This window comes from Phyllobates terribilis, unplaced genomic scaffold, assembly GCF_046119375.1.
Source record: "Phyllobates terribilis strain yellow unplaced genomic scaffold, ASM4611937v1 Scaffold_4__5_contigs__length_816908805, whole genome shotgun sequence".
Classification (NCBI taxonomy): domain Eukaryota; kingdom Metazoa; phylum Chordata; class Amphibia; order Anura; family Dendrobatidae; genus Phyllobates; species Phyllobates terribilis.
The window spans coordinates 299,330,144-299,356,224 of NW_027362764.1; the positions used below are offsets into that span (position 1 = coordinate 299,330,144).

At 42.3% G+C, this 26,081-nt stretch overlaps 1 protein-coding gene across 1 annotated transcript in view; it reads left to right on the forward strand.

Moving 5' to 3' along the window:
• The window catches only part of PKD1L1 (polycystin 1 like 1, transient receptor potential channel interacting), an 808,959-nt gene that overhangs the window by 320,439 nt on the left and 462,439 nt on the right, over positions 1-26,081 (forward strand). Inside the window, exons 27-34 of the mRNA XM_073676922.1 lie at positions 977-1,132; positions 3,713-3,790; positions 15,823-15,965; positions 17,365-17,485; positions 19,812-19,935; positions 20,011-20,206; positions 21,116-21,172; positions 25,549-25,764. Coding sequence (XP_073533023.1) covers positions 977-1,132; positions 3,713-3,790; positions 15,823-15,965; positions 17,365-17,485; positions 19,812-19,935; positions 20,011-20,206; positions 21,116-21,172; positions 25,549-25,764 — 1,091 coding nt within the window. The remainder of the gene's footprint in view (positions 1-976; positions 1,133-3,712; positions 3,791-15,822; positions 15,966-17,364; positions 17,486-19,811; positions 19,936-20,010; positions 20,207-21,115; positions 21,173-25,548; positions 25,765-26,081) is intronic.

Here is a 26,081-nt window from a genome sequence, read left to right on the forward strand (position 1 = left end):
TAAAAGGAGAAACAAAAGAAAATTACTACTCTGGGCACAGAGATGGCTCAGCTAGCGAAGGAGAGTACTTCAATTGGAAACGTTCAGTGGAAAGGAATCATGCATACACTGATATGTATCTCTCTGCAGGAACCCAGATTATAAGGTGCCTTGTCTTTTTATCAGCACCTAAATTACACCCACACACTCCCCTCTTGATGACCTCACGTGGGAAGCCTTGAGGGATGTTCGCAACCCTTCAGGATTTTATGAAATTCTCAAGTTATGAGATATCTTCTCTGAAGAGTACAGACGTTCGATATCGCCATCATATTTTTTTATTCTTTTTTTTACCTTTCCAGAGATAGGAAACATGACATGGCTAGTGTCAGCGATCTGATTGATTTGGGTGTCAGCGATCTGATTGATTTGGGGCTTATATGCATGTGTCACTGTTATGAAAAAATATGCATATCCTTTCCAAATTAGTCCTTAAGTTGAAAATGTATGTCCCATTATTATTGGATCTATACAAACACCAATATTCCTAACTTCCCAACCATACCGAATCGTTTGGCTGCAAATGTAAGGTTTCCTTTCAACTCAGGATGTGCTTCCTGGGGACAAAGGAGATTTTTCCACTTCCCATCTATGCGTAAACACATGTCCCTTTTGTTATCTGGACCTCGGAAAATATATTTCTTGTTTAATTACCTGTACTTTGTATGGAGTCTTGGCTTCAAAGGGAACTTGAATGGTTAACTCTTCCTATCTTAATTGGTTTCCTTACCCCCTAGCTATACGTAATTTACTCTCTTCCCATATGTTAAACATGTGGTCCTATTACCAAGAGAGGTTTATAGATTGTAATCTTTCTCCTATTGCAATTCTGTGTGAGAGAGGAGGAGGGGGGTGAGCGCCCCCTCACTGGAGTTGTGTTATGGATTTTAATGTTTTCTATGGCATAGAAGCTAAATTTTTTTATTTCTTTTTCAAGGTGATCCTGACTTCTCATATGGGTCTGAAGATACTGTTATATTTACTGGTGATAACTTTGTGGATCTGTTAGTTATAGCGCCAAATATTGTACCTATGGTTCACTGGGTAAAACTGCCGATTGGTCGTGAAATTTTCAGGAGTTATACAACCTCAGGTATGGCTCTTTAGCTACTTGAAATGTACATTTTTGCTCTGTCATACATCAGAATATATATATACAGTATATATATCTGCACTCCATCCTGGTAAATATCCCTCGTGTGTGTGTGTGTATATATATATATATATATATATGCCCACCATCCTGGTGTATATGTCCTCCACCCTTGTACAGTATATATGTTCCCTTTCCTGGCCCCATCCTCATACATATATCCCCCATCCTGGTGTATATTCCTCATCTTGGTATTTATGTCCCTTATCTTGGGCCCCATCCTGATATACATATCTCCCATCCTAGAATATTTGTCCCTTATCCTGGGCCCCATCCTCGTATTTATGTCCCTTATCCTGGGCCCCATCCTGGTATATATATCCCCCATCCTGGTATATGTCCCCCTGTTCTGCCGCTGTTACTGCATAGAAGAAAATAAACAATTACAGTGCATTGTGGAAGTATTTGGCCCCCTTCTACCTTTTGCCACATTTCTGACTTTAAACATAAAGATATAAAATTCTAATTTTTTGGGGAAGAATCAACAAGTGGGACACAATCGTGAAGTGGAACGAAAATTATTGGATATTTTAAACTTGTTTAACAAACTAAAAACTGAAAAGTGGGGCATGCAATGTTTGAAGCCAGAAATGTGGCAAAATGTAGTCCCCTCCTCTGATCAGCTATTTAACCTTCTTTTTTGCCTCTCACTTGAAATTAAGATGTCCTGGATATGAGAAGTAAACCTCAAGTTCATATCATTATGATTAATGTAATCTGAAAAATCTGATGCCAATTTCCTAGGTCCATCCCATACCATATCAAGAGCAGGTCATCAATGCAACGACCATACCACCTGATATGGGCAGAGGGACTGGCATTGGAAAAAATGAACAACTACTCCCAGTAAGACATAAAAATATTTACTTCTTATATCCTGGGCAAACAAATTAGCTTCTTTGAATATTGCACTAACCTTGGAAACAATGGAAGGTGTTATAATTTCCCCATTCAGGAAAGATACAGCTACAAAATACTACTTTATTTGCCACATCGTGTCACTCAAAAAATGTCATTAAAATATCCCTGAAGCAGAATTATTCAGGTCTGAAAGTAATTCTACGTTAAAATCGATTAGAGGCGCATAATATGAACACTAGGTTGCAAGAACAGAATTGCAAATGGGTACTAGAGAGAGCACAGGCGATTGTTCAAGATAAAAAAATGGGAACATATGCTAATAGATACAAAAACTAATACTAAGGATCATAATAATCAACTTACTTTTATCTCAACTTACAGTCTGCAGTTTACAGCCATCAGCATTGTTACAAAACAACACATCCCTCTATTGTTTCAAGATAAGAAATTAAAACAAATATTAATGCAACCAATAAGATTTGTAGCCAAAAGAGCACCAAGTATTGGCGACATTCTTTCACCTAGTTTATACCTTAATAAAACCTCATCAATTGCCAAAACATGGCTGTTACCTAAGCGGTCTTTTAAATGCTGTCATACCATATATACTTGCTGTAAGCACATGAACAATACTAAAACGTTTATTTTTACAGTTACTGGAAATTCATACAATATCAATACTTATATTAACTGTAATAGTGTTAATGTCATCTACCTCATCACCTGAACTGCTTGTAATCTCCAATATGTTAGCTGCACAACAGGTCCACTGAAGGTCCATTTAGGAGGCATTTATCTGATGTCGTGAGCAAGCTTCTGTTTAAATGCTCAGCAGTCTCGAGACATTTTGCAGAGAAACACAACGGCAGTGTTTCTTCATTTCAAGTGACATGCATAGAACATAGGTTAACTAGCCAGTGAGGAGGGGACTACAAATGTAAGTTAATGAACCATGAAACATAGTAGATGTATACCTTGCAGACCAGATTTCCTCTGGAAATTAACATTAGACAGGATTTGACTTATCACTATGAATGATAATGTGGTGTTTAAACTTAGCCATCTGTTCTTAATTATATCCTCATAGTTTTGGGATTGATGTGATTGGCTTACCATAGTTATGTGTCCCAACAGGATACTATCTGATACGCCGTATTTTTTCTTTTTTATACATGCAATGACTAAAGACATGCGTCTGAAACGAATTTACTTCTGATTTTATAAGTTTTTATTATCGGTGTGGTAATGGAATTGTCATTTCTGGAATTGTTATTGTATAGAATAAACTATGGCTTTTTATGGAAGAACCTGATGCTGGAAATTTGTCTTTCTCATGAAAAATATACGATCTATTGATGTTGCAACCTAATCTAAATAATATTGCAATTATACGGTATTTATGTAAAGTAGAAAAATATATGTAGCATTAGAAGTGTGCTATGAGATGTGAGAATTTGTCCCCTCGGGGGTAAGTAGTCTGCATATCCATCACTGAACTCTCCTAACTTCAGTATATGGATATGAGTCAATATTTCACTTTTCACCTCCTTAAGCAACAAAAATGCTAGACTGACTCTGTATTCTAAATGTTTACTACAAGATGTAATTAATACACAGACCACACTTACTGAGGTAGTAACTAATTATTTTTATTATCAGGTATTTCTTCTGAGAACATTACACTCAGACCCTTTCTTTTGAAGCCTAGCAAGATGTATATGCTGGATGTTACTTTGGGTGAGTATTTTCCTCAAGAATAAAGAGAAATTAAACAATTAGTTATTACTTTTCTTCTTGAAGCTTGAATGGCAAAATGTACCAGTAAAGAGAGCAAATATATTGAATATTGCACAGCAAGACAAACCTCATGATATGACAATCTAGACAGCGGGGTGGTCTGTGGAATCACCTATAGCCAAAAACATTTACCACGTATTTTGGTTGCTTACAGTGGTCATTCTATTTCAGATAATGTTCAGCACCGGCTGCAGTTTGGTGAAATATAACAAACCTTGCTGTACTTTTCCTTCCCTGGGCGTGCCAGTGAATCTCTGCCATTGCGCCCTGTGTTTGGCACTGGTGTCGTGCTGACGTTATGTCAGCAGTGCGACAGTCTATCAGTGAGTTGAACGGGGCATTCCGTATACACTGGCAGAGCCTCTGAGCTAACGGATTTCCTGCTGCACTGTTGACGTGACGTCAGTGCCACAGCCAATGCTGGACACCAGAAGCAGTAGCGAAGACTTGCTGGGGGATCCAGAAAGTCAATATTTTATTTTTTAACAAACTGCAGCTGGGTCTAAATATTATGTGAAAGAAAATAACCCCTTTAATGTCTCTTTAAATAAAAATGAATGAGTTGTAAAATAGAAACCGGTAAGGAAAAATGCAAATAATCACCTTGTTCAGTTGTGCTAACTGAGGCACAACGCTAGTTCTGATTAATGAATTGAGGGTTCACTGTAGCCAACCTGGCAAGCAAAGAGATTTTCCTCCAGTGGAGCCTCGATGGCATAAGTTAAATGATAAATAGGTGAGCCGGGGATCTGTTGCACATGTCCCAAAAAGTTTCCCATTTCCAATGATATACATGAGATATCGCTTTATGGGTAATGTGTGGGTAGTCGTCCCCCCCCCCCCCATTTGTTTGTATCTCTTCTGTGGATTGTACCTCTCTGGATGAAGTAACCAGCCAAGTGGGGATCCTCTTGTGCTTTGAGTAAGGCTATACTCCAACTATCGGTGAGAGTGTTCCTTTCTCATTTACTTACATGTCACTGCCTTATTGCTGGGGGGTTGTAATATTGGGTAAACTCACCCTCGCCCCCGTGGTTTGTGACTAAATGTCTATGTGTGTCGTTTGTTGGTTTATCATGTCTTTTGTCTATTTTTATTGAGCCATTGGCCATTTTTATCATATAATCATTAAAAGTTATATTGTTTGACATCTCACCAGCGACCACACAGCGACTCAGCAACGATCCCTGCCAGGTCGTATCGTTGTCGGGATCGCTGTAGCGTTACTAAGTGTGACGGTACCTTAAGTCCTCTCTGTTTAGGGAAAAGAGATAAGAGGAAGTATTACCATATATGCGCAGCTTCCAGGGACAATGCTGCAATTTATTAGAAGCCCACCACCATTATAATATAATGCAGCAAAATTTAAATGGGAGGCTTAACCCCTTCTCAGCATTCGCAGTACATGTGTAACATGGCATGGGGCGGTAACCGCAGGTGAGGTACTCGTCTCTTGCGCTTCGGTATGTAACATGAAGGTGGGGGTTCTGGCTGGGTGTGTGGACTTGCGCTTTGAGGACTCTACGTCAGTGCAGGCCACATGTAACCGATGTGGCTGGTTGGCCAGGATCAGATGTTTGACAGTTCAAGGAGGGAGACCACCAGTTCAAAATAAAATTTTTACTCAACATTAACTTGGGGAGGGTAACGCTCTTAAACTCCCGTCCGGGGCACTCTCTTCGTCTCTCATACTGCGTCCTGTCTGGGCCTGTTACCGTTAGGAATTATGAACTCTGGGCCATACTAAGAGGCGTCCTCTCCCAGTACTCATCACCGGTAAATCACTCTGTCCCTCGGTCACTCTTCCACATTTCTGCTCAGGATCATGCTACTTTTCTTCCAGTCTCCATTCACAGCTAGGGACACCCAAGAAATGCGGCACTGCTCACACCAGACCTTAGGTCTCTTCTCTATCACTCTGGGCCCTAGCTGACGCCTCAACAGGAACCTGTCTCTTTCCCTTGAGCTTAGCTTCTCCCTCTCTGGGCTAGTCCCAGCCATTAACTCCTGCTATCCGTACTGGCAAGCAATTCACAATACTAACACCTTAACATACGTCACAGTTCACATTACACAACATAACATTATACTTGATTTTCAAAGGGGAACGTGGACAATATATCCATCTCCTTACATTTCCTCCTTTTTTCACAAAGGCCATCCTTGGCCATCTGAAACCTGTCTTCAAACTCGTCTTCACACAAGAAACACCAGAACAATGTAGAGCCCTTTCCTAGTCAGAGAGCAGCGCTGGCCGGTCCTCCTTGGTGAGCACCCCGGAACCACAACTGACGAAGTCCTTTGAAACGGAATCCGTCCTCTGGGTCAATCTGGCCCTTCTTAGCAAGGGCCCTCAAGCCAGCAACATGGCACAGTCCATCTGTCACGGCAGTAACCCACATGCCTCCTCAGCGCCCTTTTGCTCACCGTGTTGTTTCTCCCTGCTTCAGGTCATCTCGCTGAGTCTGCTTCTTGCAGCACTGCTGCTTTTGCTATGGCATTCATTTTGCCTTAGGGGGCGTGACCGGTTTCTGCATGGATTTAACCCTGCTGTGTTCTGCAAAGATTAGCTTCCCCAGCCTATCCTGTGCTGGCAGGGCCTTTATTAGGTAGCTCCTCCTACCACTCCCCATCTAAACGTTGGTTCGTACTCTGTTAAAACATGTTTATGCCCTCCTCTGTATTTCGCATTCCGTTAACGACCCGGCCTGTTTACCCATCCTGCCTGACCTCTCTGCTCCAGACCTCAGCTACGTTTACTGATGCTGTGCTGCCAGCCTCAACTTCGGACCTTTTAACTACACCTCTGACTCTCCCCTCTATGCCTTGTACCCGAACCTCAGACCTTCCGGTCAGCTGCTGCAGACTCGAGGACTGCTAGCGGCTAAGACTATCCTCAGCATCAGAGGGTCTGGTGAATACCCGGTAGTCACTTAGTTATGCCCCTCCAAGGTAAGCCTGGCCCCTGGCGCACTGGGTTCATACCCACCAGTGTTATACCCTCCTTCACGTTAAGTGCATAATCCATTGTTCCCCATCAGTCCGAAGGATGGGGACACAGTCCTTTCACTCCACATCCGTCTACAAGGCAGGAACACACACAGTCCCTTAGGGACGACATCCACTCTGGATCAGACTCAGTCCTTGGCTGTGGGTGTAGGACCCTCCAGCGTCTGCAATGTCTCTTAATCCAACAGTGGGATGTGCGGGGAAAACCTACTTTGGCCATCCGTGGCCATTAACATAAGGGAGTCCCGGATATCTGCGGGTCACAGACCCTTTGAAACTTTGACCTTACAGAAATCGGGAAGTGTTCCAAATACAATGGTGCAACAGGATCAACACAGACCTTTTCTAGCTCCTTCTCCATGAAAAGAAGTGTTTCTTACTTGTCTTTAGACCCATGTCTTCATCCTGGACCCAGCCTCCAGTAAATAGACAGCCGAGTGTGCACCTTGCGCCACATGCACGACAGTTGGGTTTGCTGTCTCTGCCCTGCAGTCACCTCACTTCCAGCTCCCAGTTCTTCCATGGAGCCGCAGGAACTTGGGACCGCTGCTCTGGTCCCCTTTTTTACACAAACCCCCAGACATGGTGGGTTCAAGAGCCTCAAGATGGGCACCTCAACATGGGGTGGGACTGCCGCAGACTGTCTCTTGGTCTTGGGCTTTGTCCTCACCCTGGAGATGGCCACCACATACCACCCCCTTGGACCATCCTCTTTTAAGAATTGCACCCACTCTTCAGGTTGCAGGCTCTGCGAATAGAGAGGACCACAACCTCGCCACACAGATCGGGCATTGACGTATACTGTGTGGTTGGTATGCTCTTCTTCCAAAAAAAATGTACCCCTTCTCACAGTTGAAGTACAGGACCATCCCTCATGTTATCTGCCGAACCAGGTCCTTGCTTCCAGGGCCAGCTAGTTGGGCCATTACTCACTCCTCCCATCTCTTCTTATCCCGGACTACGCTGGCAATCCACTGCTCCTTGGTGACACGGGGTGCTCGTTCAGAGAATGCGAACCTCATCTGGAGTTGGCGGGCAACCCACTGGCATCTGGGTCAATAGGGCCTCCATGCGCTTGGCCCTTCCACGAGCCATGAACAAGGCCACAGTCAAGAGACTCAGCTTCCTGCTCATATCTAGCCTACATCTCATCCATCAGACAGCCTGGCCTCACCTTGCGCAACCATCCTTGCCCGATCCTTCCCCCTCTCCACTCGCTCTGCGCCTGACCTCCTTTCACCAACAACTCTTACTCTGCCATCATTATACTGCCCTTCTCAGACTTCCAACCCACAAATAGCGCTGTCTCTTCTAACTCTTGATGTGCATCATGGCTCCGCCTTTCACTAGGTGGGGTTTTCTTTGGCTCCCCATTCCCTTTTCTCTATCTCCTCCCCTATTTCTTAAGTCACACCTTACTGGACGGGCTTTTTCCTTCCACTTCGTCTTACTGCATCAGCCACTAAAAGCTGTAGGCTCTGTTACTTCCAGTTGCAACACTCCCTGTGGTAGGCGTAAGATCTGGATGGCTGGACTCCTCTTCGTTCTTTCTATGTCCACGATGACATCTGCTCATTGTTCTGCGCCATTAACTGCCATTACGAAATCCATGTTCTGTGCCATCTATGACTGCTTAACGGTCGCCATCCTACACGTAACTCGAGTCTTCCCCGCATCCCTTCGTTCTTCCTGGTGCGAGACTCGATCCTGCCAACTACACCAAGTGTAACATGGTGTCACGAGGTTACCGCAATGGTGTGGAGCCAGAAGACCGCAGAGTCTGAGGGCTCCTACTCCGGCTCTAAGAAGAAGCACTTCTCCTTCATTTTAAGACATGTTTTATTTCTTCTGCCAGAACAGGGGTTAAATGGCCATGTTGGAAATCTTGGTGCTCACATCTGAGCTCGGTTAGCCAGTCCTTTTCACTTTATAATCTCGGCTCTGATTTTAGTCTTAGTCAGAGCTAGCTTTTGCTGCATGGCTAACGGAGGGAGAGGAGTTATTATGAGAAGGAGTGTTGGAGGGATTATCAGAGACTGTTGTTTGGTGTGTACTCATGGTAATTCCTTATCCTTCTTCATTTTGGTTTATTCCCCTACCTTCACACCCTGGTGCTTCCCTCTGTTTTATGTAAGTGAATATTTCATGTGCCTGGAGTTTTCTGTTTACCCCTGTCTGTGTAGCCTTGTTTGTTGGGTGGGTGTTCTACGGTGCACAGTAGCGCCCCCTTCCCTGGTTGGGGGAGGAGAACAGATGGAGGGCTAACTTAGGAGTTAGGGCGAGGGCGGAGGCCCCGGCATCCTCACCTTCAGAGGTATCCCGAAGAATATGGTGAGCTAGGGCTCCCCTAGTGTTAGGGACAGGGTAGGAGCCCCTGTTCCCTGCTCACCAACCAACCGTGCAGTGACACATGGCTCAGGGTGGTAGCCATGTGTGAGGTACTCGTCTCTTGCGCCTCGCCACGTTACAAGAAGGTGGGGGTCCTGGTTGGGTGTGTGGACTTGTGCTGTGAGGGTGCTATGCCCGTGTAGTCCGCATCTAACTGATGTTGCTGGTTGGCCAAGACCAGATAGTTAACAGTTCAAGGAGGGAACCCACCTGTTCAAAATAAACTTTTTACTTGGTGAGGGTTATATACAGTAGATAGCGGGTACATATCTTCTCAAACGTTTCCTTGATAATGCTTAACATTTTTCTCAACAATTCACTGAAAAAAGGACTAAAAATCAGTAAAAACATCACTGAAAAAGAAAAAGCAGCCATACTTGCAATACTATGTCCAGACACAAACAGGATGCAGCAGGTCCCCCTTGATAAAGGCGGGGGCAGCACAGGTGCAAAGTACTAAAAACAACCACTTATTAACCCATCAAACATCCATGGGGTGGCTGCCTAATATTCTAATTGCATACAGGTCTGCATAGGGTGTCATTCACACCATTAGTGTCTTGACATGGTATAGAAAATATGGCTGATGTTTCTCTTTCATTGATGTTAACATTTTCCTCTCACTAATTGAATCCCTTTCTCTTTTCTCTCTTTGTGTTCTTTCTCTTCATTTTTCCTCACTACTTCACCACAACCCAGCTCGACACTACAGTTCACCTAGCAAGTGTCCTTTACGCAACCCGCAGTTCCGAGTCTTCTTTCCCCGTAGAAGAGCTACGTTGTCAGTATGGCCGGTAATTATCTTCTCTTCTACTGATGCTCTGGAACTTCCACGTGGGGCACTCTCTTCATCTTGCGTACTCAGTCCTGTCTGGGCCCATTACCTTTAGGAATTATAAACTCTAGACTGTACTGCCAGGCATCCGCTCCCAGGACCCTTGTCCGGTATATCACTGTGTCTGTTGGACACTCTACCTCGTTTCTGCTACGGATCACACAATCTTTCTTCCAGTCTCCTCTCATAGCTAGAGACATGCAAGATATACGGCACTGCTTACATCAGACCTTAGGTCTCATTTCTGTGCACTCCGGGCCCTATCTGATGCCTCAACAGGAAACTGTCACTTTCTTTCCCTTCAGTTTAGCCCTTCCCTCTCTGGACTCGTCCCAGCCATTAACTCCTGCTATCCCTACTGTCAAGCAATTCACAATACTAACAGCTTTTAACGTACATCACAGTTCACATTACACAACATATTGTTCTTCAAGGAGGAACGTGGGCAATATGTCCATCTACTTACACATGTATGGGACAAATTGGGAGGCTCAAAGGTTGAACGCACACCATATTGTTACACACAGCCAGGATCTGTCTACAACAAAAAGTGGCATTTACAACGCTCTAGCATGGAGGGGTGCTGTTCCACGTGCCCAATGCCCATGGGCTGCTATCGCAGCCAGGAGTCTGCTGAAGACCCTTTTGCCTGCCATCACAGCGCTCTGTTGAAACTCAACCTGTGGCTGAAATTGTGATTTCTTACTCTATGCAGCAATACTGATGTATTGCTGTATATAATGTCTGCATTTATTAATTCATTTGTGCCAATATAACCTATTTTTAAATATGCCTTATTTTGCACATCACCCACGAAGGGATGCCCCACCAGTCTCTGTTTACCCTTCAGTAGCCATGGGAACTATCCTGTAGTTCCAGGGGCTGTCCTGCACATTATAGTGACTCTCAGCTGGTATCCTTCCTGCATAGCTGTGCAGTGTCCAGAACAGAGCTTCTACCCTTAGGGACAATGCCACAGAAAGAGCCAAGCCCTTTAGCAGCGGTGTTTTGGAGTACTGGTAACTAAAATGAGCTATGAACTGCAGGATGGGCTGTATAGAACAGAAAAGAGAGATTTACCTGAAGCAGTGCCTATGGTCTTGTGACCGTTCCTGGCTTCTCTCTCCACTAAGCAGAGATCCCACAATAACTTACGAGTAGTGTTGAGCATTCCTATACTAAAATATCGGGTATCAACCGATATTCGCGGTATCGGAGTTCCCATACTGAGTTCCGATACTTTTAGAATATCGAATACCGTAATCGGAAGTTCCCATAATGCCTGCGCTCTGCAGTGTCTCTGAAGGATTACAAGCTGAATGGCAGCGCTCAGCTTACTGTACTTGTCATTTAGTGTTAAAGGATTTATTAAAAAAAATAATAGTGTTTTCATGCACCGTCTCTTTAAAAAAGCCGGCCGGCAATTCAGCAGCGGCATACACCGGTACCCGACAATTTAGAACAGAAAGAATAGAGCATCACACATAGATTAGATAGATAGAAACATGTCAATCACATATATAAGAAGTACAGTGACAGTGTTGCTTACTGTACTTGTCATTTAGTGTTAAAAGATTTATTAAAAAAAATAATAGTGTTTTCATGCACCGTCTCTTTAAAAAAGCCGGCCGGCAATTCAGCATCGGCACCCGACAATTTAGAATAGAAAGAATAGAGCATCACACATAGATTAGATACATAGCAACATGTCAGTCACATATATAAGAAGTACAGTGATAGTGTTGATTACTGTACTTGTCATTTAGTGTTAAAATAAAGGATTTATTGAAAAAAAAAATTGGCGTGGAGTTCCCCGTAATTTTAGTCTCTAGCGGAGGTTAAGCAGACGGCTGGGGCAGATGTTTGAAGCCTGGGAAGGGGGTAATACCCATGGAGCTTCCCAGGCTACTAATATCAGCCCCCAGCTGAATACCTAGCCTTTACTAGCTATTAAAATGGGGGACCCCGCAAAAAAAAATGACGTGGGGTACCCCCTATTTTAATAGCTAGCAAAAGCTAGGCAGACAGCTGGGGGCTGATATTAATAGCCCAGGAAGGGTGCCATGAATTTTGGCTCCCTCCCAGGCTAGAAACACCAGCCGTCAGCCGCCCCAAAAATGGCGCATCCATAGGATGCGCCAATTCTGGCACTTAGCCTCGCTCTTCCCACTGCCCTGTAGCGGTGGCAGTGGGGTAATAGGGCTGGGGTTGATGTCAGCTTATAATGCCAGCTGACATCAAGCCCAGGTTAGTAATGGAGAGGCGTCTATAAGACTCCCCCATTACTAACCCCATAGTCAAAGTTAAAAAAAAACACAAACACCCAGAATAAAATGCTTTAATTGAAATAAACACACAATTCTTTAATGTTCTAAATTAAACCATACTTACCATCACGCCCATTCCAGCTGAAGCCAACGATCTCCTGCAATAAAAGTAAAATAATAAAGCAACCTCATCCTTACCTTTCCATGGTTCCCACGACTGCTCCAGCTCTGCTACATTCACATGACAGGCTGGATCGCAGCCGAAAGTTGCCATCCAGCTTGCCATGCCGCAGACACTGAGAAGCGCAGGCATGCTTGCGCTCCTCAGTGTCTCGCTGTGACGGCATAAAGATGAGCCGAGGTCATGTCCAATGAACTCGGCTCACCTCATGCACGTCACTGACAGCGTGGGAAAATTCTCCTGCGCTAGCAGTCAGCGTGAGAGAATTCTCCTGCTGAAGCGCTGAGCGCAGGAGAATTTTCTCACGCTGTCAGTGCCGTGCATGAGGTGAGCTCATATCCAATGAACTCAGCTCACCTCATGCACGTCACTGACAGCGTGGGAGAATTCTCCTGCGCTCAGCGCTTGAGCAGGAGAATTCTCCCACGCTGGGATGGCATTGAGATGACAGGCTGGATCACAGCTGAGCGCTGCCATCCAGCTTGTCATCCTTCAGAGACACTGCAGAGCGCAAGCATGCCTGCGCTCTGCAGTGTCTATGAAGGATGGCATGCTGGATGGCAGCGCTCAGCTGCCATGCAGCCTGTCATCTCAATGCCACCCCAGCGTGGGAGAATTCTCCTGCTGAAGCGCTGAGCGCAGGAGAATTTTCCCACGCTGTCAGTGACGTGCATGAGGTGAGCCGAGTTCATTGGATATGACCTCGGCTCATCTGGATGCCGTCACAGCCAGACACTGAGGAGTGCAAGCATGCCTGCGCTTCTCAGTGTCTGCGGCATGGCAAGCTGGATGACAGCTTTCAGCTGCGATCCAGCCTGTCATGTCAATGTAGCAGAGCTGAAGCTGTCGTAGGAACCATGGAAAGGTAAGGATGAGGTTGCTTTATTATTTTACTTTTATAGCAGGAGATTGTTGGCTTTAGCTGGAATGGGCGTGATGGTAAGTATGGTTTAATTTAGAACATTAAATAATTGTGTGTTTATTTCAATTAAAGGACTTTATTCTGGGTGTTGTGTTTTTTTAAATACTTTACTAGAAATTCTTGGCGGTCATGTCTAATATTGGCATGACCCCATGAATTTACGGCTTAGGGCCAGCTGATAATGCCAAGCTGGCCCTAGCCCCTTTATTACCCAGTGAGCCACCGCACCAGGGCCCTGGATGAGTTGGGCACAGCGCCAGAAGATGGCACTTCTATGAACGCGCCATTTTCTGGGGTGGCTGCGGACTGCAATTTGCAGCGGGGGGGGGGGGCAAAAAGCTTGGGCCTCCCTGCGTTGTGGATTCCAGCCCCCAGCTGCCTAGATGTACCTGGCTGGACACAAAAATAGGGCGAAGCCCCACGTATTTTTTTTTTAAATTATTTCATGAAATTCATTAAATAATTAAAAAAAAAAGGGCTTCCCTATATTGTTGTGTCCGGCCAGGTACAAATAGGCAGCTGGTGGTTGGGGCAGTCCGTTCCTGCCTGCTGTACCTGGCTGGACACAAAAATAGGGCGAAGCCCCACGGCAATTTTTTTAAAATAATTTCATGAAATTCATGAAATAATTAAAAAAAGGGCTTCCCTGTATTTTTGTTTCCAGCCAGGTACAAATAGGCATCTGGGGGTTGGGGGCAGCCCGTTCCTGCCTGCTATACCTGGCTGGACACAAAAATATGGCGAAGGCCACGTCAAATTTTTGGTGAAAAATTCAATAAAAAATTAAAGAAAAAACACATTTAGGGACTGCATCTTTATTAACCCCTCCACGTGAGGGGTTAATAAAGATGCAGTACCTAAATTATTATTATTTTTTTATTATTTTTCAATTAATTTTTCCCAAAAATTTTGACGTGGGCTTCGCCATATTTTTGTATGCCAGCCAGGTACAGCATCCAGGAACGGGCTGCCCCCAACCACCAGATGCCTATTTGTACCTGGCCGGACACAACAATATAGGTAACCCTTTTTTTTTTTTTTATTATTTCATGAATTTCATGAAATAATTAAAAAAAAAAATACGTGGGACTTCGTCCTATTTTTGTGTCCAGCCAGGTACAGCAGGCAGGAACGGGCTGCCCCCAACCCCCAGATGCCTATTTGTACCTGGCTGGAAACAAAAATACAGGGAAGCCCTTTTTTTAATTATTTCATGAATTTCATGAAATAATTTTAAAAAAATTGCCGTAGGGCTTCGCCCTATTTTTGTGTCCAGCCGGGTACAGCAGGCAGGAACGGGCTGCCCCCAACCACCAGCTGCCTATTTGTACCTGGCCGGACACAACAACATAGGGAAGCCCTTTTTTTTAAATTATTTCATGAATTTCATGAAATAATTAAAAAAAAAAAATACGTGGGGCTTCGCCCTATTTTTGTGTCCAGCCAGGTACATATAGGCAGCTGGGGGCTGGAATCCGCAACGCAGGGAGGCCCAAGCTTTTTGCCCCCCGCTGCAAATTGCAGTCCGCAGCCACCCCAGAAAATGGCGCGTTCATAGAAGTGCCATCTTCTGGCGCTGTACCCAACTCATCCAGGGCCCTGGTGCGGTGGCTCACTGGGTAATAAAGGGGTTAGGGCCAGCTTGGCATTATCAGCTGGCCCTAAGCCCAAAATTCATGGGGTCATGCCAATATTAGACATGACCGCCATGAATTTCTAGTAAAGTATTTAAAAAAACACAACACCCAGAATAAAGTCCTTTAATTTAAATAAACACACAATTCTTTAATGTTCTAAATTAAACCATACTTACCATCACGCCCATTCCAGCTAAAGCCAATGATCTCCTGCTATAAAAGTAAAATAATAAAGCAACCTCATCCTTACCTTTCCATGGTTCCCATGACAGCTTCAGCTCTGCTACATTGACATGACAGGCTGGATCGCAGCTGAAAGCTGCCATCCAGCTTGCCACGGCACAGACACTGAGAAGCACAGGCATGCTTGCACTCTGCAGTGTCTGGCTGTGACGGCATCCAGATAAGCCGAGGTCATGTCCAATGAACTCGGCTCACCTCATGCACGTCACTGACAGTGTGGGAAAATTCTCCTGCGCTCAGCGCTTCAGCAGGAGAATTCTCCCACGCTGGGATGGCATTGAGATGACAGGCTGGATCACAGCTGAGCGCTGCCATCCAGCATGCCATCCTTCATAGACACTGCAGAGCGCAGTCAGTGACGTGTAAACACACATTTTTTTTATTTTTTTAATAACGCTAGATATTTTTGATAGGTACAGTTTGTCATGCTTCCCAGCCAGGAAATCTTTTTATCCATTTACACAATACTTGTTTTTCTACTTTTTTCTAGATTCACGTGGATACAGGATTGGAAGGTCACAACTATACTTTACAGTAAATGAAATGTCATATAAAATGACCTGTCAGGTTCAGCCCAACAGTGGTATTGAGATCTTCACTATTTTTAGCATCTTCTGCACATCAGGAAAAGAGGTACATGATATTTTGTTGGTACACAATAGTTTTATGTTGGATATGTGGCTTTACAATACTTTGTCCTAATAAAAGGAGATTTTGTGCTCTCATTTGGAACATTTACTGCACAACCTACCATATTTTTTGAATTATAAGACACTTTTCCTCAAAATTTTTGGAGGAAAGTGGGGGGTGCATCTTTTAGTCCGAATGTATATGGTCCGAATGGTATTGCTGTGTCTGTGGATGGGAGGGAGTGGCAGCGGCAGAGGAGCGGGGCACAGGAGACAGGATCCGCCTGCTGCAGTCAACACTGTCCCCGCTGTTAAAGAAAATGAATATCCACTGCTCCCCACGCCCAATGGAGTGGAAAGCACTGAATATTCATTGTCCTTAATAGCGTGCACAGTTTTAGCAGGAGCCGCCGGCTTCCTGCAGCGGTTCGGCTATGTGCGCCCGCTATTAAAGAGCATGAATATTCACTACTCCCCACTCCCATGGGTATGGAGTGCAGTGAATATTCATGTTCTTTAACAGCGGGCACATGCGATTACCCAGCTGCTGCAGGAGCAGCGGCTGACACTTTGCGCACTGTTAAGGAGAACAAATAGTTACTACTCTCCACACCCATAGTCCCAGTGTGGAGTGCAGTGATTATTCCAGCAGCTCATCTCAGCGTGTGGCACAAGGCAGTGGTGTCATGCGCTTCTCACACTGCGAGATCAGCTGCTGGCAGCAGAACAGGACGCATTGCTGGAGCAGAGGGAAGGAAGGTGAGTAGAATCGTTTAATTTTTGTGTGCAGCGTGATGATGGGGATGGGGGTGCCATGCATACCAGGATGGGGGTGCCATGCATACCAGGATGGGTATGAGGGGTGCCATGCATACCAGGATGGGGATGAGGGGTGCCATGCATACCAGGATAGGGTGTCATGCATACCAGGATGACATGGGGTGCCATGTATACCAGGATGGGGATGGCGGCCACGTATAATAGGAAAGTGGGGCTATATATACCAGGATGGGGGTTATTAGTATAGAATTAGCCCTATAACAGTGTCAGCAGCAGACCCCCTCTCCCATAACAATGCAGCATGACCACATTTTTTGCTTCAATTTTTTTTTTCCTCCACTAAAACCTAGGTGCATCTTATGGTCCAGTGCGTTTTGTAGTCCGAAAAATACGGTACTTCAAGCTTTTTTTTTGGTTGTTACTAATAAATATTATTGTTGCATTTATTCAGCTGTTAAACAAGACCGTACTTGTTCTGGAATGCCTGTATAACTGCAGCCATGTATAGCTATGAGACTTTGAGTAGTAAAAAGTTCACAGTGCTGATTATACATTGAGATAATCTCCATAAAAATGATTTAACCGAGGTGCATGACGAGACTCTTCTTGCTACTTCTATACAGGACCTTAATTATGAATTCAGTTACCAAGTAAAGCGGTTTTCAAGAAAGACTCTATATAAAGGAAGAGACATTCAGTACTATTTTAATTTGCCTTCTGGTGATCCATTTAATGGATATCAAGGTAAATATTTTCATAACTCAAACTAATTCCCATTGAGGCTCGGATTTTTACTTCTGCGCAAAACGTCACTGTCCAAGTAAGGTGTGGATGAGGCGTGGACGTTTTGCCACTGGTACAGTGTCTCTGCGGATAGGGCTGACATGGAGCTGTTTATACCTCATATCTTCATGGACATATTTCACCCTGGTAAGAGTGGTGATTGATTTTCCATTCTATGTTTACATTGAAGAAAATGTATACTGAGAACTGAAGTTTATTATAATGAAGCAAAGAATTATTGGAAGGAAAGATTTCTTTGTACCGGTTGTGTTATTCATCATTACTGGATAATAGCTCCTGAGAAAAGCTGTACAATGGTACTTCAATAACGAGGGGTTTTAATATATAATAATATATGTAATATATATATATATATACAGTGCCTACAAGTAGTATTCAACCCCCTGCAGATTTAACTTGGCATTGTGACATTTGTACTGTACATCAGCCTGGAAGTGGGAAATGCACTGCAGCAAATTTTTTTTTTTTTTTTTAAACGTTAAAAGTTAATTCAGAGTGTCATTTATTATTCAACCCCTCAAACCACAAGAATTCTGTTTGGTCCCCCAAAAGTATTAAGAAGTAGTTCAGGCACCAAGAATAATGAGCTTCACATGTGTGGATTAAAGATCTCTTTTGCCAGCCTTTTCTGACTATTTAAGACCCTCCCCAAACTTGTGAACAGCACTCAGACATGGTCAACATGGGAAAGACAAAGGAGCATTCCAAGGCCATCAGACACAAGATCGTGGAGGGTCACAAGGCTGGCAAGGGGTACAAAACCCTTTCCAAGGAGTTGGGCCTACCTGCCTCCACTGTTGGGAGCATCATCCGTAAGTGGAAGGCTTATGGAACTACTGTTAGCCTTCCACGGCCAGGACAGCCTTTGAAAGTGTCCTCCCGTGCCGAGGCCAGGCTTGTCCGAAGAGTCAAGGCTAACCCAAGGACAACAAAGGACAACAATGAAGGAGCTCCGGGAAGATCTCATGGCAGTGGGGACATTGGTTTCAGTCAATACCATAAGTGACGTACTCCACCGCAATGGTCTCCGTTCCAGACGAGCCCGTAAGGTACCTTTACTATCAAAGCGTCATGTCAAGGCTCGTCTACAGTTTGCTCATGATCACTTGGAGGACTCTGAGACAGACTGGTTCAAGGTTCTATGGTCTGATGAGACCAAGATCGAGATCTTTGGTGCCAACCACACACGTGACGTTTGGAGACTGGATGGCACTGCATACGACCCCAAGAATACCATCCCTACAGTCAAGCATGGTGGTGGCAGCATCATGCTGTGGGGCTGTTTCTCTGCCAAGGGGCCTGGCCATCTGGTCCGCATCCATGGGAAGATGGATAGCACGGCCTACCTGGAGATTTTGGCCAAGAACCTCCGCTCCTCCATCAAGGATCTTAAGATGGGTCGTAATTTCATCTTCCAACAAGACAACGACCCAAAGCACACAGCCAAGAAAACCAAGGCCTGGTTCAAGAGGGAAAAAGTCAAGGTGTTGGAGTGGCCTAGTCAGTCTCCTGACCTTAACCCAATTGAAAACTTGTGGAAGGAGCTCAAGAATAAAGTCCACATGAGACACCCAAAGAACCTAGATAACTTGGAGAAGATCTGCATGGAGGAGTGTGCCAAGATAACTCCACAGACCTGTGCCGGCCTGATCAGGTCTTATAAAAGACGATTATTAGCAATAATTGCAAACAACGGTTATTCCACAAAATATTAAACATAGGGGTTGTATAATAATTGACCCACACTTTTATGTTTAAAATTTAATAAAATTCAACTGAGCAACATAACTTTTTGGTTTGTAAGATTTATGCTTCTGTTCATAAAACCTACTCTCGTTTGCAGTTTGAAGGCTCTAACTTATTTGCATCTTATCAAACCAGCTAAATCTGCAGGGGGTTGAATACTACTTGTAGGCACTGTATATATATATATATATATATATATATATATATATATATTGCCATCAAGGAAGTGTCTCATCGATAAAAATATACAAACAACAATAGTCCAAGTAAGTTAGCTCTTTTACTTTGAATTATAATAGCTTAGTGTCAATCATTGGCCAGTTGCACAGCCTTCTAAAAATGAGATGCCATAATACAAAATATTAAAAGGTCCTCAGGTGTCATGGAATTGTAAAGTAATAGTTTTATGTCAAAAACATGAGACCAGAATAACAAAATGTTATTGTTTTATAGATGATGCCCATTATCTTCCATACTAGACTTTTTTCATAGATCGCTGACAAGTTGTCTTGTTTTTCAGTTACTGTTTTCACACAAATAACAAATAGATATGGATCACAAACACAGCCATGTCCAGTAAATGTGACTGTGCTACCCATTGTCTTTCGTGATGCATCTAGTAACCCGCTCCCTCAACTAGAACTGTAAGTCTTTGAAGAGTTGTAAGCAGAGCTGTCAAAGTTGGATTTGCTGCATTAACATATTTTTTCTTTCTGTAGATTTCAAGAGAGCTTGAAAAATCTTTCTACACTTGAGTTAATGGGAAATCATATTGAGATTCGCAATTATGTTGTCCTGTTAACTACAGTCCTTAATCGACTTTATACAGAGGAGAGTAAAATGGCTTTTGAACTACAATCAGAAATTAGAAACAAACTCATTTTCATTGTTCAAGGCTTATCTTTTAGTAACCAGGTAAATTATTGTAACTCATACATATACTGTACTTGTATATATCATAAAAGAGCCTGTGGAGGTCTAGAGTAATAGTTAATCTAGCAGTTCATTATTATTCCAATACCTTATATGAGGCAGTGAGAGGGATCATATGCGAGGGACGATATGTATCCCCCAGGATGCGCATAGAAGCATTTTGAACCCACTGGAATGCATTGCTATCACAGACACAGCTGTGATTGCAGTGTAGAGTAAAAGTAAAGTTTGAATTTAGTCAAGCCATTTGTCTAAGTTGGATTTAAGAAAACCTGGCATGAGCTTTTATTCTTGGAGTGGACTACAGGATGGTAGTGGGGCGGGCCACTCCCTCCAGCCAGGTCTTATAAGTGCCTTATAGCCACAGATTCCTTTTTAAAAACCTGTAGCAAGGGTTTGGGTGGGTCAGTGTTGGGACTGCTAGGAGCTTAGCAAGAAGCTCTGCAAGCTTGTGTGAAGCTGAACACAGGCCTGTGAAGGCAGAGTATCTGACGCACCCTAAGTGACACGGTGCGGCTGTCTCCCACGGCAACAGGTTTACATGGACTGTGTGGATATCCCGGCTGCTATCCGGAGGACAGCTTTTGCTTTTGAGTTGTGAGTTTTGCCAAATAAAGCCGTATGAGTTGGACTTTCCTTGGGTCACTGCCTCATTACTGCACAGTGTGAACACTGCCACACTACACTTAGTAAAACTAATGTTGCTTTAGACATAGTATAAGAAACTATGAAAAAGAAGCTTCATTTTTTCATTTAAAAATGTATTGGAATTGTATTGGAATAAACAGATATATCCATAAAACATCATATTCATAGTGAGTGTTACTATATTGTAACAGTTTTATTTCAAACTAAATGTCTTAATTTTTTTGTTCAAAATTTCTATTGCAGGATGAACTGAGTGATATTATGTCGATGTTGAAAGATCTCTGTAATGCAACAAACCAGGTGTGTCTGATGGTACAAAATAATAATGATTGAAGAATGCGGCTCCAAAGAGATAATTTATAAATAAATAAATCTTTCTATGTGTAGTACATTAGTACATACACACATACTGTAATTCACATTCAGCTATACACCACATAAAGGCTGAATAGAATTAGCAATGGTGACAAAGTACAGAACCAGGTACATTCGCTCAAATGTATGGTTGTACATATGTGAAGTAGTCATCATAGCAAATAGTACAGTAGACTCATAAAATATATAGTGGAATGGTTATCCTTGCTACTGGACAAGGACATACAGTACATATAGTGGTAAATCAGCCCCTCTTAATGCCAAACTAGGATAATTATGTAAAAATAGCAACAATAGTATCTATAATAACAACAGTAAACACAAATGCTGAAATTGTGAAGATGGAATCTATGATAATGAGTGCAAATTTGGAACAATAATATTAACCTATAAAGAATTAACTTCAAGAGCGCTTAAATGAGAGCATAAGTTTTTATTAGATAAACGATATGTTTAAACTTAAAGATACTGGAGTTTAAAAGCAGAACCACAATGGCTAAAAAGACAAGATGGTATGGATGATAAATACAGGCAAAATTGTACAATATGTAATATGCAGTGCTAATATTTTACAGGAATGGGACATAAATGAACAGTGATGTAATTGCAAGATATAAGTACATGCATATTCATAATACACCAAATGTTATGGTAAATTAGTAAGTGTCAGTGTAACATGTATATATATTACTTGGATAGAAACATCTGGATCAGGGTATAAGATGCAAAGTGCATAGCTATAATATTGATCCACTGCATTTCTGAGGAAAAAAAAAGGTGTCTAGTGCCATATAACATTAACCCCTTTACGACCTTGGATTTATGAGTACGTACAAGGCTGCATCCTCTTCTTTGGCGTGGCCTCTGTCAATGACATGACCGCTAATCTGGTCAGCTGTCATGTGCCCCTAACAGCCGCGAGTGGAATCGCGATCCACCCGCGGCTGTTAAGATGTTAAACGCCGCTGTCAATCTCTGACAGCGGTATTTAACATGCACCCGCCGGAAGTTCGTCATAAGAATCACCCATCGGCGTGCCCGTCCCATGATTGCAGTTCGCCGATGGATTGGTATGACAACCCAGGGTTTGGAGGAGATCTCTGTGGTTGTCATAGCCGGTCTGCTGTGAGTGCCACCCAGCAGTCGGCGCTCATAGCAGATGAGCACGTTTGTTACACATAGCATCAAACCCTGCTATGTGTAACACAGGCTATCATAAGATCGCATCTTCTAGTCTCCCATGGAGATTATTGAAGCAAGTGAAAAGTAAGTAAAAAAAAATGTTTTTTAAAAAAATATAAAAGTTCAAATCATCCCCCTTTTGCCCCATTCAAAATAAAACGATCAAAAATACACGTTTGGTATTTCTGCATTCAGATTTGCCCGATCTATGAATATCAAAAAAAGAATTAATTTGATCTGTAAATGGCGTAACAAGAGAAAAAATCAAAACGCCAGAATTATGTTTTTTTGGTCGCCGCAATATTGCATTAAAATGCAATAACAGGCGATAAAAACATCATATCTACCACAAAATGGGATCAATAAAAATGTCCGCTCAGCGTGCAAAAAAGAAGCTCTCACCTGGCCCTAGATCCCGAAAAATGGAGACACTACGGGTCTCAAATTTTTTTTTTTTTATATATACAAACTTTGAATTTTTTTTTCACCACTTAAATAAAAAAGAACCCATACATGTTTGGTATCTATGAACTCGTAATGACCTGGAGAATCAGAATAGCAGGCCAGTTTTAGCATTTAGTATACATGTTTTTTTTGCAATTTCACAGCACTTGGAATTTTTTTCCCGTTTTCCAGTACACGATATGGTAAAACCAATAGTGTCGTCCAAAAGTTCAACAAAAATAAGCCCTCACATGGCTATATTGACGGAAAAATAAAAAAGTTATGGCTCTGGGAAGAAGGAGACCAAAAAACGAAAATGTAAAAACGGAAAAACCCAAGGTGGTAAAGGGGTTAAAGAGCTTGTCCACTACTTTTATATTGATGGCCTATCCTTAGGATAGGCCAACAATGTTTGATCAGTCAGGGTCCAGGTCGGTGGTGCCACCGATAACAGCTGATCGGCGGGGGGTGTAGAGTGTCGGACCCCGGCCGATCAGTCATTCATGACCTATCCTAAGGATAGGCTATCAGTGTAAAAGTAGTGGACAACCTCTTTAACATGGTTCTAAATAAAAAAAACGATTTTATAAAATGCAAAAATGGACCCATAACAGAACTTTCCTGTATCACTGCAATAGTGTCAGCATGTACTTATATCATATCTTGCAGTTACATCATTGCGCTCTTATGTCCCATTCCTGTAAAACATTAGTACTGCATAGTACATATTGTACTATTTTGCCTGAATTCATCATCCCTACCATGTCGTTTTTTGCCCATTGTGGTTCTGTTTTTAAACTCCCGTATCTTTAATTTTAAATGTATTGTTTATCTAATAAAAAAACGTATTTTCTCACTTAAGCACCCTTGAACTTAATTCTTTATAGGTTTATAATGTATATATGTAGCAAAATTCATCTAATACTCTGAAATGCCATCAGAAGGTACCACGGTCCCCTTTAAGAAATGCAGTGCAGAGACACTCAATTTATTCAATTATATCGCTATTCAAGCAGTATAATATTAGGATACATGCACAATAAGACTTTTTGACTGGGTGATCAAAAACTGTAGGCAGTTTTACCATAAATTGTCATCATTCTGCTATTTAACTTTCAGCCATGAAGATTTTGCAGGTGAAAAATGTAAAATATATATATCACAACAAAAAAACAATACATAGTAGAAGCATTTGCATTTATTTTGCATTTTCAACCATGCAGACAGAAAACTATTCATGTATGAAGAAATGTTCACAAAGGTCAGGTTTGCCACTGGTCTTGCAACAGATTCTACATCGAAATTCATATCATTCTTGAAAACAATTGACATCCCATGCATGTGGATGGAATTTTCCATTCCGATTTTTGACACCACTACATAGAAAAGTCTGGCATAAAAATAAGTTGAATTTTACTTATTTGGGTTGATTCAGCGAGGAAAAACCAAGCTTAAATTATATTCCGACTAATCCTTGTGAGGATCTGCCGACATTCAAAATGCAAATCTTTGACCAGAATCTTGGTTGGCCACAGATTTCTGATATGTAAATACACATCAGAATAAATTGTTAGGACATGCTAAGACATACCATTAAGTTCTGGGGCTACATCCGGCAACATGAAAAATATCAAAGGGGTACATTGCAGGAAGCAGTTTAATACAACCATGACGCATCCTGCACAAAAATCTAAATCTGTTGCATTCAGACCTTAATGTAAGTTGTGTGTGACCGAAACACTCATGTGACATGTCTTTGACTTGGCTGTTGTTTTTGGACATTTTAGTGCTCCACAGCAAGTCACAGAATATTTTCATAAATGTTTCTGGTCATTCAACTTGTGAGATACTTGTTGTTACACAATAGATGTCGCCATACAGTCTCAGACTAATCCACATCAGTGTTAGGTTAAGTACAGTGAGTAAGCAAAATTACTCAGGAAAACAAAAAAATACATTTCATTAGTATAACAAATAATTTAAAGAGAACTGGACAGCAGATACATGCTGCACGATCCACGGGTAGCATTTGTCAGACACTGGGCTGAATGATCTCAGCCTGGTATGTATGACTCTGAAACGCAGAGAAAAACATACTTTAAAAGTCTTTGAGGACTAAGCTGCACAGGTGACTAGTTGGAAAGGCAGGTTCCTGGCATCTTCTCCCCGCTCTCTACCCTAGATTGACAGGTCTCTCCCTGCATCCATGTATAGGGCAGCATGTATCAGTGGTCAGGTTCTGTTTAAAAGAATACAAAGTTATAGTCTAAAGTATATTCATCAAAATGTTTTATACCATTTGTACTGTAAGAATTTTGTAGACTAGAATTTCATAATTAGTGCTGTAACTATCAAATATTTATGAATTTCTTTATAAATCTGTGATGTAAAATAAAAAAAATTATATTATATAACCAGAAAAATCTATGTACTGGTATATACATTTATGCCAGCAATAGACATATAGAGTATCACTCCTAGATAACTTTTGTCTTTTTTAGGAATAAAAGTATTTACATACATTACAAAATTATGAAATTGTCTGACGTCAGTACATAGGAAGATGGCAGATATTGATATAAACTTTAACTTCTGCCTCAGAGTGTATATGCAGAATAAGTGACTTTCATTTTTTTAAATTAAAAATTAAAATAAATTTATTCCATGCTTAATAGGTTACAGCGGAGAGTGCCCTGCTCATTATTAATTATACCCGATCAATAGTCAAAGAGAACTTTGAGTACACAGAGAATGGAAGAAATGTAATAGAGAAGAAACTAGTTGAAAATATAATTTTGCTAGTATCTAGTTCTATTGAGGTATATTCCAGATGGCCTAACTTGACAACTTTATTTAACGATGGAATGGAATGTATGAGTGCTATTATGCTGGTAAGTTTCATTAAACAGACATATTTATTTCTTTGCCCCTAATCTCTATGGACATCTGCATCTTTGAAAATTTGTTCTTGATAATATCTTAACAGAAAAAATATATATATTTGCTTTTGTTACAGGATTTTTATTCTCTTGGTGGCACTGCCGGCCAAGGGTGATTATTTCGAGTTGCTCTGCTTCTTCCTATCTGGGGACTGGAATCAGACGAACAAATCAGAGCATGTCACTGGTGGGGGCAGGGCTACGTCTAGGTGAGTGACAGCAGTCTGACACGCACGTTCAGATCAGAATTAACTCTCCTCTCTGCTTTG